Raw genomic sequence first — 17,404 nt, forward strand, 5'->3', positions numbered from 1 at the left:
AAATGTACATCAAAAACAGGAACCCATATCCGGAAACATCATCGAATGGTGCAACAGAGCGTCAAAGTTATGGGGACTGGCACCCGCCACTCTAAGGCCACACATCCAGCAGCAAAAAAGACTTCATATGCTGATGGACCATAGGCAAAACTTTTTCCCTTGTTGTTTCAATGAAAATAATCAATCTTCAAGTTTTGAAAATATAAAATAACTGGATAGATAACAAATCTGCTAACCAGGTGTGACGAAGCAGGCTGGGATATTTTTAACTCCCCTCTCGTTTTGCCCTCTGCCTACTTAAATTCGTTTTTTCACTTTTAACCAATTACCAGTAACATACATGAATATAATCTGCATTTTCATAAAAGAGAAATGTTGGCTCTCAGTTTTAAAGAATATAACACCAGATCGAATTTTATGCTTAGATTTATATATGTAATTGATTTTCTAATTTATTTTGACTATTACTAGTTAGTATCTTTCATTATAGAGCGAAATCAGTAATCGTTTCGTAACTTAAATTCTATTGTTGACATATAAACAAATATAAATTCTGTACTAATTACAAACATATGGAAGACAAAATTATAGTATTCTTAAAGGATCTATTTTGCTCTATTAGCAAAGCCATACCTCAATTAATTCCAAAGTAATTAACAGTTTTATCAAAAGTATTGTTTGCATAACTATATTTGTTAATTTCATGCCTTAATAAATAATTCGGCCTAACTCTTGCAGTAGAAGAAACTGTTAAAAGGAATCAATGTTTTGTTGTATTCAGTTAATTTAATGAGTTAAGTTTTAATTGTAATTTCTGTAAATTTAACTTTGAACAATGTGTAGTTTCAGTACCTACTATTGTGAAGATATGTAAGGGTCCGATTTTTGGTCACGTGACAGTCAGTCCACGGCCGAGTTTCAGGCAAAGAGCCTGTGTTGGTTAGAATGATGACAATGCATAAAATTAATAGGAAATATGTGTTACACCAATAGGCCATGTGTTAAAGCAATGACAGTGTCTGTTCAATTTATTTGATGGACTGTGAACTATGTGATTATGTTTTACTCGTCATAGATGTTCAACAGAAAACTACTGTAGCAGTATGTGGAGGTTCACCTGCTAACTATTAATGAGGCTTATGAAAAGTTAAACAGTAGCGCACTGGCCATATAAATGTGTATATGGGGGGGGGGGGGGGGGGGGTTGTGAACAGTGACAGTAAAAGACAGTGAAATGCAACTGTGCATCTGTCAGCTACATCACTTAAAGTAGTCCGTGTCTAACTTCCACACCCCATTTTTGAGCCAGTACGTCGACACCGAGGACAACAAATGAAGAAATAAAAGCAGGTGGAACTGCTACACAGGCAGAGGTTACTGACAAAACATTGTACAACATTTAATAAGAGTGGAAAGCTAAGTGCATTGTATGTGGTAGAGGTAGGGGGAATCAGACAGGCCAGAAAATAAAAAATACAGAAAACTAAAAGGGAGGAAGAAAGGAAGTAATGCCGAGAGCAACAAATCTAACATAAATTAAGGCCAAGTGGGTGGCGCGAACCGAGGGCATGTTGTAGCACCAATTCTCACCTGTGGAGTTCGGACAAGCTAATGGCTGGGGGAGAACCAAATGGAACACGTGATGAAATAGGCACCGAGGTTGTAGAGCATGCTTTGCAACAGGATATTTTGCGTTGGCAGTGTACACCCCGTATCTAAAAGTCCATTCATCCTCACTGATGACTTGGTTCTAGTCATATCAATGTGAAAGGCCGAACAGTGTTTACTTAACAGCTGGTATATGACATGTTTGATTTTACAGGCAGCTCTCCCTTTGATAGTATATGTTTTATCAGTTATAGCACTGGTATGGGTGGTGATAGGAAGGTGCACAAGGCAAATCTTACTACAGGGACAGTCACAAGGGTAGAGACCATAGTGTACAGAAATGTGTGCAGAGGGAGTGTAGGATCTGACCAGAATACTTATTGCTAAGATTGGGAAGGCAATGAAAGGGTGTGGTGGGCAAAACGTCGAGTAGGATTTATATCATTTCAGGGCATGAGTTTAGGAAGTCCTAGCCTTCTCAAAGTATCTGATTAACTCATTCAAGACCAGGATAATACTGAGTCACATGAGGTGTACCCCAAAGCTGTTTTTTTGAGGGATAAATAGTGCCAGGATTGGATGTGATGGTCCGGAAAACCTGCTTTTGAACTAGATTGATGTGGAAATTATGTCCAGTGAAGGCTCAGGTGCAAATGGTGGTAAATTGCTTTAAAGTGTCTACACCTGAACAAATGTGTTTGCCTCAAATGCCAAGGCTGTATGGGAGGGAATGTCTGACATTCAAAGAGTGGAGAACTGTCAAAATGTAAATACTGTAGTTTGTTAGTGTTATGGCCTAAAGTCAAGCACCGGCATAGCACGCCAGTCGAAAATGAGAGAGCAGATAGGGCTGTGAAGTAGACGTCAGCCAATTGTGCGCTGACCGACCCCTCTCCAGGACGAAAACACAATGGCAGCGGCTTCTACAGGAAGAGGACATAAGCACCAAGCTGAATGGTCGTGGCACACTTCTACAGCAGCATCAAGATTAGGCACTTCGAGACCCGTGACTTAAGAATTGTTTGTACTAAAGAGCATTGTTTATTTTGTCTGTGCCCTTTGCTTGTGACACCTCTATTTAACACAATGTTAAGTATTGTCATGTACTTTTCATAATAAAACTCATTAATATGATTTGCTTGAACTGTTGTCTAGCAATCCGAGAAGCAGGATTCCTAGATGCCCCATCTTTGACAGCTAGGCAGGATTCAACATCTTTGACAGCTAGGCAGGATTCAACAGTTGGTGGGTTTCATGTGAACGTAAGTGTGTAACTGTCCCTAGGTGAGGATAAGGTCAACATCAAGGAATGTGGCATGGGATTCAGAGCAGGACCATGTGAAATATAACTGGGAGAGTGTATTTAGAGATTACAAAAAACTTAAGGTCAGCCTCGCCGTGAGTCCTAGATCATCTGGCACGTATCCATTCCATTCCCATCACACACCTTGCTTGTCACCATTGATACCAGGGGCTCTCTATACCTACATCCCTTATATACACTCCTGGAAATGGAAAAAAGAACACATTGACACCGGTGTGTCAGACCCACCATACTTGCTCCAGACACTGCGAGAGGGCTGTACAAGCAATGATCACACGCACGGCACAGCGGACACACCAGGAACCGCGGTGTTGGCCGTCGAATGGCGCTAGCTGCGCAGCATTTGTGCACCGCCGCCGTCAGTGTCAGCCAGTTTGCCGTGGCATACGGAGCTCCATCGCAGTCTTTAACACTGGTAGCATGCCGCGACAGCGTGGACGTGAACCGTATGTGCAGTTGACGGACTTTGAGCGAGGGCGTATAGTGGGCATGCGGGAGGCCGGGTGGACGTACCGCCGAATTGCTCAACACGTGGGGCGTGAGGTCTCCACAGTACATCGATGTTGTCGCCAGTGGTCGGCGGAAGGTGCACGTGCCCGTCGACCTGGGACCGGACCGCAGCGACGCACGGATGCACGCCAAGACCGTAGGATCCTACGCAGTGCCGTAGGGGACCGCACCGCCACTTCCCAGCAAATTAGGGACACTGTTGCTCCTGGGGTATCGGCGAGGACCATTCGCAACCGTCTCCATGAAGCTGGGCTACGGTCCCGCACACCGTTAGGCCGTCTTCCGCTCACGCCCCAACATCGTGCAGCCCGCCTCCAGTGGTGTCGCGACAGTCGTGAATGGAGGGACGAATGGAGACGTGTCGTCTTCAGCGATGAGAGTCCCTTCTGCCTTGGTGCCAATGATGGTCGTATGCGTGTTTGGCGCCGTGCAGGTGAGCGCCACAATCAGGACTGCATACGACCGAGGCACACAGGGCCAACACCCGGCATCATGGTGTGGGGAGCGATCTCCTACACTGGCCGTACACCACTGGTGATCGTCGAGGGGACACTGAATAGTGCACGGTACATCCAAACCGTCATCGAACCCATCGTTCTACCATTCCTAGACCGGCAAGGGAACTTGCTGTTCCAACAGGACAATGCACGTCCACATGTATCCCGTGCCACCCAACGTGCTCTAGAAGGTGTAAGTCAACTACCCTGGCCAGCAAGATCTCCGGATCTGTCCCCCATTGAGCATGTTTGGGACTGGATGAAGCGTCGTCTCACGCGGTCTGCACGTCCAGCACGAACGCTGGTCCAACTGAGGCACCAGGTGGAAATGGCATGGCAAGCCGTTCCACAGGACTACATCCAGCATCTCTACGATCGTCTCCATGGGAGAATAGCAGCCTGCATTGCTGCGAAAGGTGGATATACACTGTACTAGTGCCGACATTGTGCATGCTCTGTTGCCTGTGTCTATGTGCCTGTGGTTCTGTCAGTGTGATCAAGTGATGTATCTGACCCCAGGAATGTGTCACTAAAGTTTCCCCTTCCTGGGACAATGAATTCACAGTGTTCTTATTTCAATTTCCAGGAGTGTATAAGTTTGGTCTGCTGCTGAACATTACCTCAAGCAAATGTTGGTAAGGAATAAAGTTGATTAAAGTAAGCAGAAAGGATGTTACAGGCATGGAATCAGATGGGTACTGGTTGAGGCAATGTTCAGCAGCCGACAGACCATCTACATGGGGGATGTTAGTATGGAGGGAGGTAGCATCAGTGTAGACAAGCAAGATGTGGGATGGGCATGGATTTCAGTCGATCTAGGACTAATGGTGAAGCTGACCTGTTAAAATTTTTGGAATCCCTAAATACACACTCCCAATTGAATTTCACATGGACCTATTCCAAATACCATGCTACTTTCCTTGATGTTGACTTCATCCTCACTGAGGGTTAGCTGCACATTTCTGTTCATGTTAAACAAACAACAGTATTTACATTCTGATAGTTGCCATCCTTTCTATGTCAAACATTCCCTTGCATATACCCTTGGCATTTGAGGCAAATGTATGTCTCCAGATGCAGCATTTCTTCTCACAAGGGAACCTCCCCATCACACCCCCCTCAGATTTAGTTATAAGCTGGCACAGTGGATAGGCTTGAAAAACTGAACACACATCAATCGAGAAAACAGGAAGAAGTTGTGTGGAACTATGAAAAAATAAACAAAATATACAAATTGAGTAGTCCATGTGCAAGATAGGCAACATCAAGGGAGTGGGGGGTCAGGAGCACCGTGGTCCGGTGGTTAGCGTGAGCAGCTGTGGAACGAGAGGTCCTTGGTTCAAGACTTGTGAAAACTGTAATTTTTTATTTTCAGTCTGTGACAAACTCTTACGTTTTCATCACTTTTTGGGAGTGATTACCACATCCACAAGAAAACCTAAATCGGGCAAGGTAGAAGAATCTTTTTACCCATTCGCCAAGTGTACAAGTTAGGTGGGTCGACAACATATTCCTGTCATGTGACGCACGTGCTGTCACCAGTGTCGTATAGAATATATCAGACATGTTTTCCTGTGGAGGAATCGGTTGACTTATGACCTAGTGATCAAATGTTTCCGGTTCCCATTGGAGAGGCACGTCCTTTCGTCTATTAATCGCACGGTTTTGCGCTGTGGTCGCAAAACACAGACACTAACCTTATTGCAATGAACTGAGATGTCAATCAACGAACGGACAGATCATAACTTTGCGAAAATAAAGAAATTAAAATTTTCACACGAGGGAGGACTTGAACCAAGGACCTCTTGTTCCACAGCTGCTCACGCTAACCACAGGTCCACGGCGCTGCTGAGCTCAACTATCCTTGATGTTGTATATCTTCCGCATGGACTACTCAGTTTGTATATTTTGCTTATTTTTTCATACTTCCACACAACTTCTTCCTGTTTTCTCGACTGATCTGTGCAGTTTTTCCAAGGCCTATCCACTGTGCCAACTTATAACTAAATCTGAGGGGGGTGCGATGGGGAGGTTCCCTTTGCAGTAACTATTTCTTTCTTCCCTCCCTTTTAGTTTTCTGATCTGACTATTCCCCCTCCCAGCTCTATTACACACAATGCACTTGACTTTCTGCTCTTATTAACATCCTGCACAATGTTTTGCCAGTATTCTCTGTGTTACTTACTACCCTATGTTCCACATCTAAGCTTTCACATTTTCAAATGTAGTCCTGTGCAGTCCACTACAATCAGTCTTTCCTTCTCATCCTGTCCTGTGAGTCTTCCCTGCCCTGGGCTTCTGGGCAACTTTTCCAAAATCTCCCCATTTTCTAAACCTCACCTGTCCTTTTCCTTCATCCCTCCTCCTTCCTCTTCAACCCTTCTGCCAGAAGAAGGAGCCACTGGCTCTGAAAGCTTGCAAATTTCCTTAATCTTTATAGGTGTGTGTTCTCCTGCCACCACTTGGTGAGTAGATCTTTTTTTATCTATGCAATTACACTATATTTTTGCAATCTTCTTTGTTATTCATTGATCATGCCTGATTGCCACAATTTCCAGTGTTGAAGACAGAGCTAGCTGCTGTATAGAAAAACCTTGTTTTTTATGAATCTGATGCCTATTTCCTCAGTGGATGATGGTTTCAGATAAGGGTTTCTATCTGCAGTTTATTTTTCTCCTGGAACCCTCTAAAATCTCCAATGTTCTCCAGGATAGAGGAGAGAAATAAACTACAGAGCAACACCTGTGCCTAAGACAGTCATCCACCAAGGCAACATGGCAACATTCATAGGAGACAAGGTCTGTCTCTGTGGCAGCTACCTTCATCTTTTTCACTGGTGGTTGCGCCAATCAGTCACGATCACTAAATAAAAAACAACATTTCCATATGTTCCATCTACAATCCGTCAATGCACACAGTCACATCTGCTGCCAAATGGTGGCCTTGTGGTAGGTGCCAGTGCCTATAACGTCGATGGTATGAAGTATCATTGGATAACATTTCCAGACACAGGTTCCTACCTTTGATCTGTTCCTCGAGACATCTTCTACAACCCTTTGAAATTTGTTACAACATTTCTGGGGCTCCCTGTACTTTCTTTCAATCTGCAAAGCTATTATGCACAAACTGTTATTACTGTGGTGGGTGTTGGCCTCATGTCTTTATCTTGGTTACAATAACGTTTGCTGTGCTGTTCACAGCACCTCACCAACATTTATGTTCTCTTACTCATTATAAGGTCTACTCCTGAATTACCACTGTTTGATTTAGTGTTGATCACCCTGTACTAGTCTGACTGGAAGTCCTGTTCTTCCTACGATCACACTTTTCTATTTCCCACTAAGTCTAACTTCAATACATCCATTTCCCTTTTTAAGTTATCTAACTTATCTACCCAATTAAAGAATCTAACGTTCAACACTTCAACCCTCTCAGAACACCAGTCACGATGATCACATCCTCCAAAGTAGTCCCAGCAAGGAGATCCTAATGGGCACTCTTTTACCCTTGGAATATTTTACCCAAGAGGAAACCCTCAGGAAAAAATAATGGCTGTGTCTCTCCCTTGTTTTCAGCCATTCTCAGTACCAACACAGCAAGGCCATATTGGAAGGCAAGATGAGTCAATCATCCAGACCGTTGCTCATGACATGACTGCTGCTGCTGCCAGTCTTCAGGAATGAAGGGTTTGTTGGCCTCTCCAGAGATATCTTCTCACTGTACTGTGGTTGCATGTATGGTAAAGCTATCTGTATCTTTTTTTAATGTGATAATTAAATTTTGAATACTTGTTGTATAAGATATGGCATAGTAATATGCATTGCCGATTAGGAAGCTTCAGAGGTCTAGGTAGCCTACAGAATGCATTCTCACATCGGGAAGCTCGTCATCTGTTGTATCTGTGCTTGCTTGCTGGTTGCAAGCCTCGTGACACGCGTGCACTTTGCAGAGCATTTAAATTACACACCATGGAAAAGGAAATGTTGTTGAAAGCAAAAAAAATTCCTGTATTGGTTGTTGCTTATTTCCATAACAGTAACAGCCAACACAGGGAACAGACAAATTTTGTCAGTCTAATAGACTCTAAATACTATCAGTAGTTACTCTTCAATAGACAGCCGTGCTGGTTTTGACAAGAAGCTGATTAATAACGACCAGCAGGGACTCAGTTCTTCGTGCTGTCAGTAATCATGGGAATGGGAAGGGAACAGAACTGCCGCTATTATCACTATACAGTTATTTTTTCTCCTCTCTGCCACAGTTTACTGTAGCACTTTGTTCCATGCAACAGGCAGACATGCTACATATAGTAGATTGCCACTGATTGGCTGCAGTTCAAACTTCTTGTTGAACCTGTTGAAGTGGCAACCACCTACTTCTTGTACAATAGAGAGTGTTATGAACAAGCCTATGAAATGGCTCCAGGAGTTGCAAATCTCTGAATATTGTCATAAATCTCTACATGGGACACACTGAGGTGATGGTCTTTCAAAAGACTCACCTGAAACTCGAGCACTTTTTCTGCTATGTCAATGATACTTTTGTGGTACAAGAGTGTGGCAGACAAACACTCAATAGGTTTCTGGACCACCTTAACAGCATCCATCAAATCATTGCTTTCCTGATGGAAATGAAGGAGAATGTGGCTGTCTTCCTTTCCTGAACATACTAATAAGGAAGAAGCTTGATGATACACTGTGCTCAGTTGACTGCCAACTGATTTAGCACGATGTAGGGAGACAGGTGTGTGCATGTGATTGAGTGTATGTGTGTTTGTGTGTATGTTTTTCCTACAAGCTTGAAAAAGGAAGTTCATTTCAAAAGCTAGCAAGACTCTGTACCTTCTGTTTGTATACCTATTGACAACACAGCACTTCTGCTTTTCAGTGAGTCATCTCCTTTATTCGTAAATAATTCAGATATAACTCTGCTGTAGAGGACAGGCATGTCATCGAAAGTAGAGTTGAGTTGCCTTTACAAAGTCGATTAAGCCATTCAATGAGACATTATCTTGGTGTAACATACTTCAACAGAATTCCATAAAACTGAAGAGGTGCCACAGTTTAAAAATATGCTCATAGGACTTTGGCTGCTTGAAAAGCTATGAGCTGACAACATGTTGCAACTGAATCAGGTCTCCAATGAGAACAATGTTTAAATCACCAACTCCACAATCTTGGCCATCATTTGGCACATCCGAGTTGCCTCTCAATTACAGCTAATTTTTTGTGTGAAACCACTGAGCATTCATCAATCATGAGTCTATATTCAACACCGAATTTAGCAACTTCTTTCTCTAGTCATTCACCAAGCAATGGTACACAAGTGATTTGACATTTATAGTCATTTCAAATGCTAAAAGCACAATGGCAAGTCATTCCATTTATGTTCTTAGCTGCAACACTACTTGGTGCAGTGACAAGAACACCATCTAGTCTTCCTGTACACAATTTGTATCAATTTGTGCATCACTCTGAGCATCAAGCTTTTACCAGTCCTTGCACCTCCATAAATGAATAAACATAGAGCTGGAATGTCTGCATTATTGATGTCCGTATTGATTTGATATTTGACAAGATTGTAATAGACTTTTCTCTGCTCGATTGTGAGTGCACTGCACATAACTGTGTGTTCAACTAGGGGTCTAAAACCAGCTGGAAATTGCAATCTAAGTCTACATTCACTCTGCAGCAGTTGTAACTTCACCTGTTTCAGACCTGAAGTCACAATCTTCGTCTCACAATACAGTAAGAACTTCAAGACCATTCAATAGCTCCCAACACCTGTTCTCAAGATATTCTACGTCTGCATCCAATGTTGACTTCAAAGAATCTTTTTCTGAATTCAGTGCTTCCTAAACCCTCCTAAAAAGTGCACCACCGTCGCTATGTAAAATATCTTCTTAATTTCGAAAAGGGCAGTGCAAAAGTAGTAGTTTGTAGGCATAAACCTCAGCACACTTGTCAATTCATGTATGTGATGTTCTAAACATTGCTGAGAACTTTCTTCTTCACATCTTCGTTCTGCTGCACGTTGTTTCCAGTAAGTTTCCATGCTATGAAGCCATATGCAGATGCAGAGTGTTGCTTAATTCGTATAACAGAGTGTACAGAGCACAGATTATTTTTAAAACTCAGGGGCACACACCTCTAAGGGAAGTCCAGACTTCTTGGAGAAGAGGTGGTTAAACCTACTGCTATATAGTTTATGAGGTGATGATGTATGGCCACCACATTCAATGCTACTGAGTTTTCAGGTTGGAGCAAAAAAATTCTGGGAAAGTATGAAGTTTTGCCCAGCATGGTCCTAGGGTTAGATTTCCTGTATGAATCTGACAAAATTTGATTTTTGGCAACACAAGGTATGGCACTGTTACAACTGAGAGAAGCTGTTGCCAATGATACACTGTCACAAGGTTCATCTGTCATGAAAGACACACCAATTAACAAATGCAAAGTCACATATAGTGATACAGTGGTGCAAGGAACAGGGAAATTACTTTGGAGGTACGTGGCAACAGAAGTACCTGTCAACATATTATTAATCACCATATACAGGAGATGCTGAGTCACAGATGGGAACACAAAAACACAAAACACTGCTATACATGGAGCTTTCGACCAAAAGGTCTTCTACCACAGCAAACAAACACACACACACACACACACACACACACACACAGGGAAAAAACTGCTGTCTCTGGCCACACAAGCAACTGCGGCTGATGGGAAAAAAAATCTGTGTGGTGGGGGTAAAGAGGAGGCTGGGCTGGGGAGGGTGAGGCATAGCAGGGTACGGGTGAGGAGGGTGTAGTGCTGACTGTAGGAGCATTCATGGGGGTATGGTGGAGCAGGGTAGGGCTACTAGGTGCAGTCGAGAAGTGAGTGTGTGTGGGGGGGGAGGGGGGGGGGGAAGAAGGAGAAACATAGAGGACGGAAAAAAGGGAGAGACTAGTACGGGCATTGGTGGAATAGAAGGCTGTGTGGTGCTGGAATGGAGGCAGTGAAGGGGATAGGCGGGTGAAGGACAGGCACTAGCAAATGTTGCGGCTAGTAGGGTTACAGGAACATAGGATATACTGCAGGGAGGATTCCCACCTGCACAGTTCAGAAAAGCTAGTGTTGGTAGGAAGGATCCAGATGGCACAGGTTCTGAAGCAGTCACTGAAGTGAAACATGTTGTGTTGGGTAGCATGTTCAGCAACTGGGTGGTCCAGCTCTCTCTTGGCCAATGTTTGTCAGTGGCCATTCATGCAGACAGACATCTTCTTGCTTGTCATGCCCACATAGAATGTAGCACAGTGGTTGCAGCATAGTTCGTAGAGCACATGACTGCTATCAAAGGTAACCCTGCCATTGATGGCATAGGTGATGCTTGTGACTGGACTGGAGTAGGTGGTGGTGGTGGTGGTGGTGGTGGTTGTGGTGGTGGTTGTGGTGAAAAGATGTATGGGACAGGTCTTACATCTAAATCTGTTACAGGGATATGAGCCATGAGGCAACAGATTGGGAGTAGGGTTGGAGTAGGGATAGACAAGGATATCGTGTAGTTTCAGTGAACCACTGAATGCCACTGTGGTAGGATATTACTCATTTCAGGCCGTGGCAAGTGGTAGTCGAAACCCTGGCTGAGAATGTAATTCTGTTGCTCTAGTCCTGAATGGTATTGAGTAATGAAGGAAATGCTCTTTTTTGGCCAGTCTGTGGGAATGTGAGAGATGGTAAGTCACCGGAGAGACAAGGCGCAGGAGATCTGTTTCTGTACAAGGTTGGGAGAGTAATTTCAGTTGGTGAATGCCTCACTGAGACATGTGGTATATTTGGAGAGGGGCTGCTCATCAGCACAAATCTGACATCCACGAGTGGGTATGCTGTATGGAAGGGATTCTTGGGATGGATGGGTGGGTGGTAGCTCTCAAAGTGGAGGTCTTGCTGGTGGTTGGTAGGTTTGATTTAGGCGGAGGTACTGATGTAGCTATTTTTGAGGTGGGGGTCAACATCAAGAAAGGTGGCTGACTGGGTTGAGGAAAACCAGGCGAAGCAAATGGAAGATGATGTGTTGAGGTTCTGCAGGAATGCAAATAGGATGTACTCACCTGTGGTCCAGATCGCAAAGATATCACAATGAATCTGAACCAGGTGAGGGGTTTGGGATGCTGGGTGGTGAGGAAGGAATCTTCTAGGTGGCCCACAAACAGGTTGGCATAGAATGGTGCCATATGTGTTCCTATTGCTGTACTATGGATTCAAAGGTGAATGAATTGTGGGGGAGGATAGAATTGGTCATGGTGACCAGTAAGGAGGTTGTAGGTTTGGAATGAGTCAATACTGGGAAAGGTAGTATTAAACTGCAGCAAGGCCAAGGGCATTAGGGATGTTAGTGTAGAGGGAAGTGGCGTCAACAGCGATGAGGTACCATGTGGTAAAGGGAAAGGAACTGTGGAAAACTGGCGATAGGCGGGTAGTTTATGGACAACAGGCTAAAGATGTTGGTCCGCGACAGCAGAGATTCTCTCAGCAGGGGCACAGTAATCGGCCACACGGAGAGTATGAGTTATAAGGAGGTACGGGCTATGGGCCTGATTTACATCATTTTGCAAGACTATGTTGGTGAGGGCTATGGACAGGCAGAATCTGAATGGGTGAAGGTCACTGTGGAAGGAGGGGTTCCAGCTGGAGGTGGGTGATCTGACGGTAAGGCCATTCGGTGTTATTCCGAGAGCCAGGCAATAATGCAGAGAGAGTATGTGGGTCTGGGTTCTGGCTAGGGATAAGGTAACTTTTTGTATTGGCACAGATAGAATGAGCATGGATCCATGGTGGATTGTCATTATTCCATCCTGGATTTTTCATTGTACTGTTTGGAAGAGAATAATAAGATAGATAAAGGGGTGACATTTTGTATGCAGAAGTGTTGTACGCATACAGCAAAAAGTGGTGAATAAGTGTTCCATGTCATTGTGGATAATTTCAGCGCCAGTTACGTAAGTTTGTCACCAGAGTCATTAGTTGCCAATTTAGATATGCTAGATGATGATGATGTAGACAGATCAAGTTTATATTTCATTCATAAGCAAAGCGCCAATATAACTGCATTACTTGTGAAAGTGAAACATATTTGAAGGAGCAGAGATAGTTGAATGGAGAAACTGTTGTCAGAATTTGATGCCCTCTTTATCCTCAGGGACCACTGCCATCAAACACAGTGATGCTGCCAGGATTCCAACTGAAGATAAATCACCTGGTATATTCTTCTATCCTTCTTTTGATGCTTTTATAATCAACATATGGAATATCCCGCCTATGTATCTGAGCACTGAGCATGACCCAATTGCAGCAAAAACGTACCGTAATATTGAGAACCACTCATGTTTAAGAATGAACTAATTTGTTTTATGTGTTTGCTTCCTCTGTAGGCTAAACAAACTTGGAACAAAATGTGCAGCTTTCCTTTATTAATTCTGCTGTGCACTAATATCTGCAATGTTGAGCTTCCTACATCCATACATAACAGAAAATCTTATATGTTCTACTCTAATGGGTAATTGGTGAAGTGTATGTGAAATGAGAGGCTTGTAAGGCGCTGCCTTTGTACATGAAACATATCTTCTTACAGTTTTTTTCTCAATGAATCTTGAACAGTAATCAGTCTTACTGCCTTTTACATGCAATATGTTGCACTCGTTTATGTACACAGTCAATTGTTAGCTGACAATGTGACTTCTTTACATACATCAGCATTGTTAGCACACATCCTCATCTGGTGCTATCCACCAGTTCATTTACATATATGACTCTTTTGTGATTGTAAAGGTGACTATTCACTGTATAGTCGAGGCACTGAGCAGTGGCAGCTCTGAAGAGAAACACTGTCCAATAGCTCAGAAATGTTTTCAGTCTTATTTAAGTGCCGGGTGTTGACTGGTCAACAACTGAATGGTTACCTTAAGTCTTCCCACTATTTCTATTCACCCAGGACATTGCATTATCTTTTTTGTGGTTGTAATGAACTGTGACTGAATAGCAGACTGCCTTGAGAGCTATGTGTTGTTTCATACTCTAACCACCCATCCGTTTATCTTCATAATGCAAGCACTAAACTACAAGAGATCAACTTGCACAATGATATGGCAGTTTACGATACAATCCACTTTTCTATGAGTCTTATTATCAACTAAATAATTTTGTCATTTCCTTCAAGGGTACTATAATGAGCAGAATGTCATCTAATTTCCTCACATTTGCTGATTTTGAGTTGCCCTGGAGATGAGGATGGTGGCACATTAAGTTTTTTTGATAATTTTCTTTTTATGACTGACATACTATTACTTTCTGGATGGTATCCATACATATCACACAACTGTATGTATGTATGTGTGTATGTTCCACATAATCTCCTAAACCACAGGACCGATTTCAACCGAACTTGGTACACATCTCACTTACAGTCTGGAAAGAATCATTGTGGGGGTAAAAACCATCTATCTATCCAAAGGGGAGGGGGGTGGGTTAAAAATAAGTGTACCCCATGACATACAAATACCCAGAGTGTATTCATCCATTACCTGAGAATGAGATCACTTACTGACTTGCAACAAACCTTATACATAATTTCAAATCTTTACAAAACTTTTTCTCACTGACCACCCCACTCAAAACAATGGAAAAAAGTTTATCGCTTACTATATTTTCAAGATTCATGCAGTAAAACTTCCATATTGGAAATAATGTTTTAATTTATTACTTCTTTACTACTGACTGTATTGAAGACACATGTGGCAGATAGTACTCACATACACCATTGAATGTACATGCAAAATTTTTTCTTTGAATGATGCATAGTTCAGGAGATATGATGTCACAAACACTGAAATGTATAAAAAAAACTGCTGCATCAAGCATGATGTTTAAATTTATTACTTCTTTACCATTAACTCTACTCACAAACATTTCGCAGACAGTATCCACATATACCACTGGATGAACCTGAACTGTGTGAAACTGAAACCGCACGATGAAATTCGCTAGAGATACCGGTGAAATATGTGTACAAGTATGAGTAAAATATGTTAAATCAAACAATGGAAAATCGAGGATGGAATGTAACAATATTACAAAAAGGACAGTTGCTACTCACCATATAGCGGAGATGCTGAGTCGCATATAGGCACAACAAAAAGACTGTTGGAAAGTGAGCTTTCGCCCAGCAAGGCCTTTGTCGAAAATAGACAAAACACACACACACACACACACACACACACACACACACACTCACACACACACACACACACACACACACATGAGACCACAGTCTCTGGCAGCTGAAGCCAGAGACTGTGGTCATGTGTGTATGAGTTACGTCTGCGCACGTGTGTGTGTGTGTGTGTGTGTGTGTGTGTGTGTGTGTGTGTTTTCTATTTTCGACAAAGACCTTGTTGGCAGAAAGCTCATATTCTGACAGTTTTTTTGTTGTGCCTATCTGTGACTCAGCATTTCGGCTATATAGTGAAATATGTTAAATATACGTGACAAGTGTGTGCGTGGACAAAGCCGTGGGTAAAAAGTGCCTCCTAAACCCCCGGACTGGTTTCAACCAAACTTGGTAGACATATTATGAACTATCCAGAACAAAATACTGTAGGGGTAAGAACCAGCAACCTCCTATTTGGGTGTGGGTGATGATGTGGAGCAAGAAGGGGGAGGAGAAGATGGACAAACAGAGAGGGGCTAGAAGGAAATGGACAGAGAGTGGGGGAGTGTGAAATGGACAGACAAAGGGAAGAGGAGAGGAGGAGTAGGAGTAGGAGGAGGAGGAGGAGGAGAGTGAGAGGGAGATGGAGAGTGAGACGGAGAGGGAGAGTGAGAGGGAGAGGGAGAGGGACAGGGGGAGGGGGAGGGAGATGGAGAGGGAGACGGAGAGGGAGACGGAGAGGGAGACGGAGAGGGAGACGGAGACGGAGACGGAGACGGAGACGGAGAGGGAGAGGGAGAGGGAGAGGGAGAGGGAGAGGGAGAGGGAGAGGGAGAGGGAGAGGGAGAGGGAGAGGGAGAGGGAGAGGGAGAGGAGGGAATGGACAGAGATGTGGCAAAGAGGAGATGGACAGAGGGAAGGAAATAGACCAAGAGAATGGCAAGGAAGAGGAAATGGATAGTGAGAAGAAGAGGAGCATATGGAGAAGAAAGGGAAGAGGAGGAGATGGACAAAGGGACGGGGGAGAATGAGATGGATTTATAAGGAAGTGAGGAGAAGGTACAGAGGGTGAGGAAAAGATAAAGAGGATAATGAGGTGACAAGAGGGGGAAGGAGGAGATGACAGAAGGAAGATGAGATAGACAGAGGGGGAAGCAGCAGATGAATGGAGAGAGGGAACAGGAACACATGGAGAGCAGATGGACAGATAGAGGGAGTGAGGAGGATATGGACAGAGAAAGGGGGGAGAATATGGACAGAGAAAGGGAAGGGGAGGAGAAGATGGACAGAGAGAGGACGAGGAGGAGATGAGTAACAGAAGATTGGAAATCAAACAATGGAAAATCCAGGATGGAATGTAACACTATTATGAAAAGGAAAAACACCACTCACCATATAGTGGAGATGCTGAGTCGCAGAGAGGCACAACAAAAGGACTGTCACAAATAAGCTTTCTCCGACAAAGGTTTCTTTGGCCGAAAGCTTGTTTGTGACAGGCTTTTTGTTGTGCCTATCTGCAACTCAGTATCTCCACTATATGGTGAGTGGCATCTTTCCTTTTCATAATAGAACACTGGAATACATACAATACCTGGACATCACTAGATACTCAGTTAGTCTATTTAAAACTAAATTTAAAATAAGCTTTGTTTAATAATTCCTTCCACTCCATTAGCTGCCGCACCCCCCCCCCCCTCGCCGCACTCCACTGTCAAAAATAAAATAAAAACTCCCTTATTTTGGATATCATCTTAGCATTCAATAGCTTGAGAAACCTTGGGAAACCTATATTAAACTGTCTGGGCTAGGGTTTCAACATGCTTCTTCCACTACATTACACAAGTGTATCTGCCCTTAGCTCTCCACACTACACACAAAATCACTCAAGCATCTCAGTGTGTCAAAAACGCAAATCACAAAATAAATGAGCACTTTTTTGTTGTTAAAATGAGTGAAAAGAAACGGCTGACTTACGTAGTACACCCCCTTATGTCTAGTTCCGTAATCTGCAGGCAAGATTTGCTCAAAACTACCAAAAAGTCATCTATTTTTCTTCTTTGGTCTGATATACCTGGAGTTCCTGAAAACAAAAAAATTAAATATGTACATTTACTCTTCTTCATAATTCATACATCATCTGCAGTTGAGAGAACAGATCTATTGGCTGATAGGCTTGATATTGAAACGAAGTCATTGTATGATTCATTTAGATGTTTCACCATACAAAACAACATATCATAATGCATAATGATTTAACCCAACATTGCTACTAATT

At 43.1% G+C, this 17,404-nt stretch overlaps 1 protein-coding gene across 3 annotated transcripts in view; it reads right to left on the reverse strand.

The window, feature by feature from the left end:
* Positions 1 to 17,404, reverse strand: part of LOC126199189 (uncharacterized) — a 200,766-nt gene that overhangs the window by 38,236 nt on the left and 145,126 nt on the right. For all 3 annotated transcript variants that reach the window (XM_049935969.1, XM_049935967.1, XM_049935968.1), the window contains one exon: positions 17,104 to 17,209. In XM_049935969.1, coding sequence (XP_049791926.1) covers positions 17,104 to 17,209 — 106 coding nt within the window. The remainder of the gene's footprint in view (positions 1 to 17,103; positions 17,210 to 17,404) is intronic.

Source organism: Schistocerca nitens, chromosome 8 (genome assembly GCF_023898315.1).
Source record: "Schistocerca nitens isolate TAMUIC-IGC-003100 chromosome 8, iqSchNite1.1, whole genome shotgun sequence".
Taxonomy (NCBI): Eukaryota; Metazoa; Arthropoda; class Insecta; order Orthoptera; family Acrididae; genus Schistocerca; species Schistocerca nitens.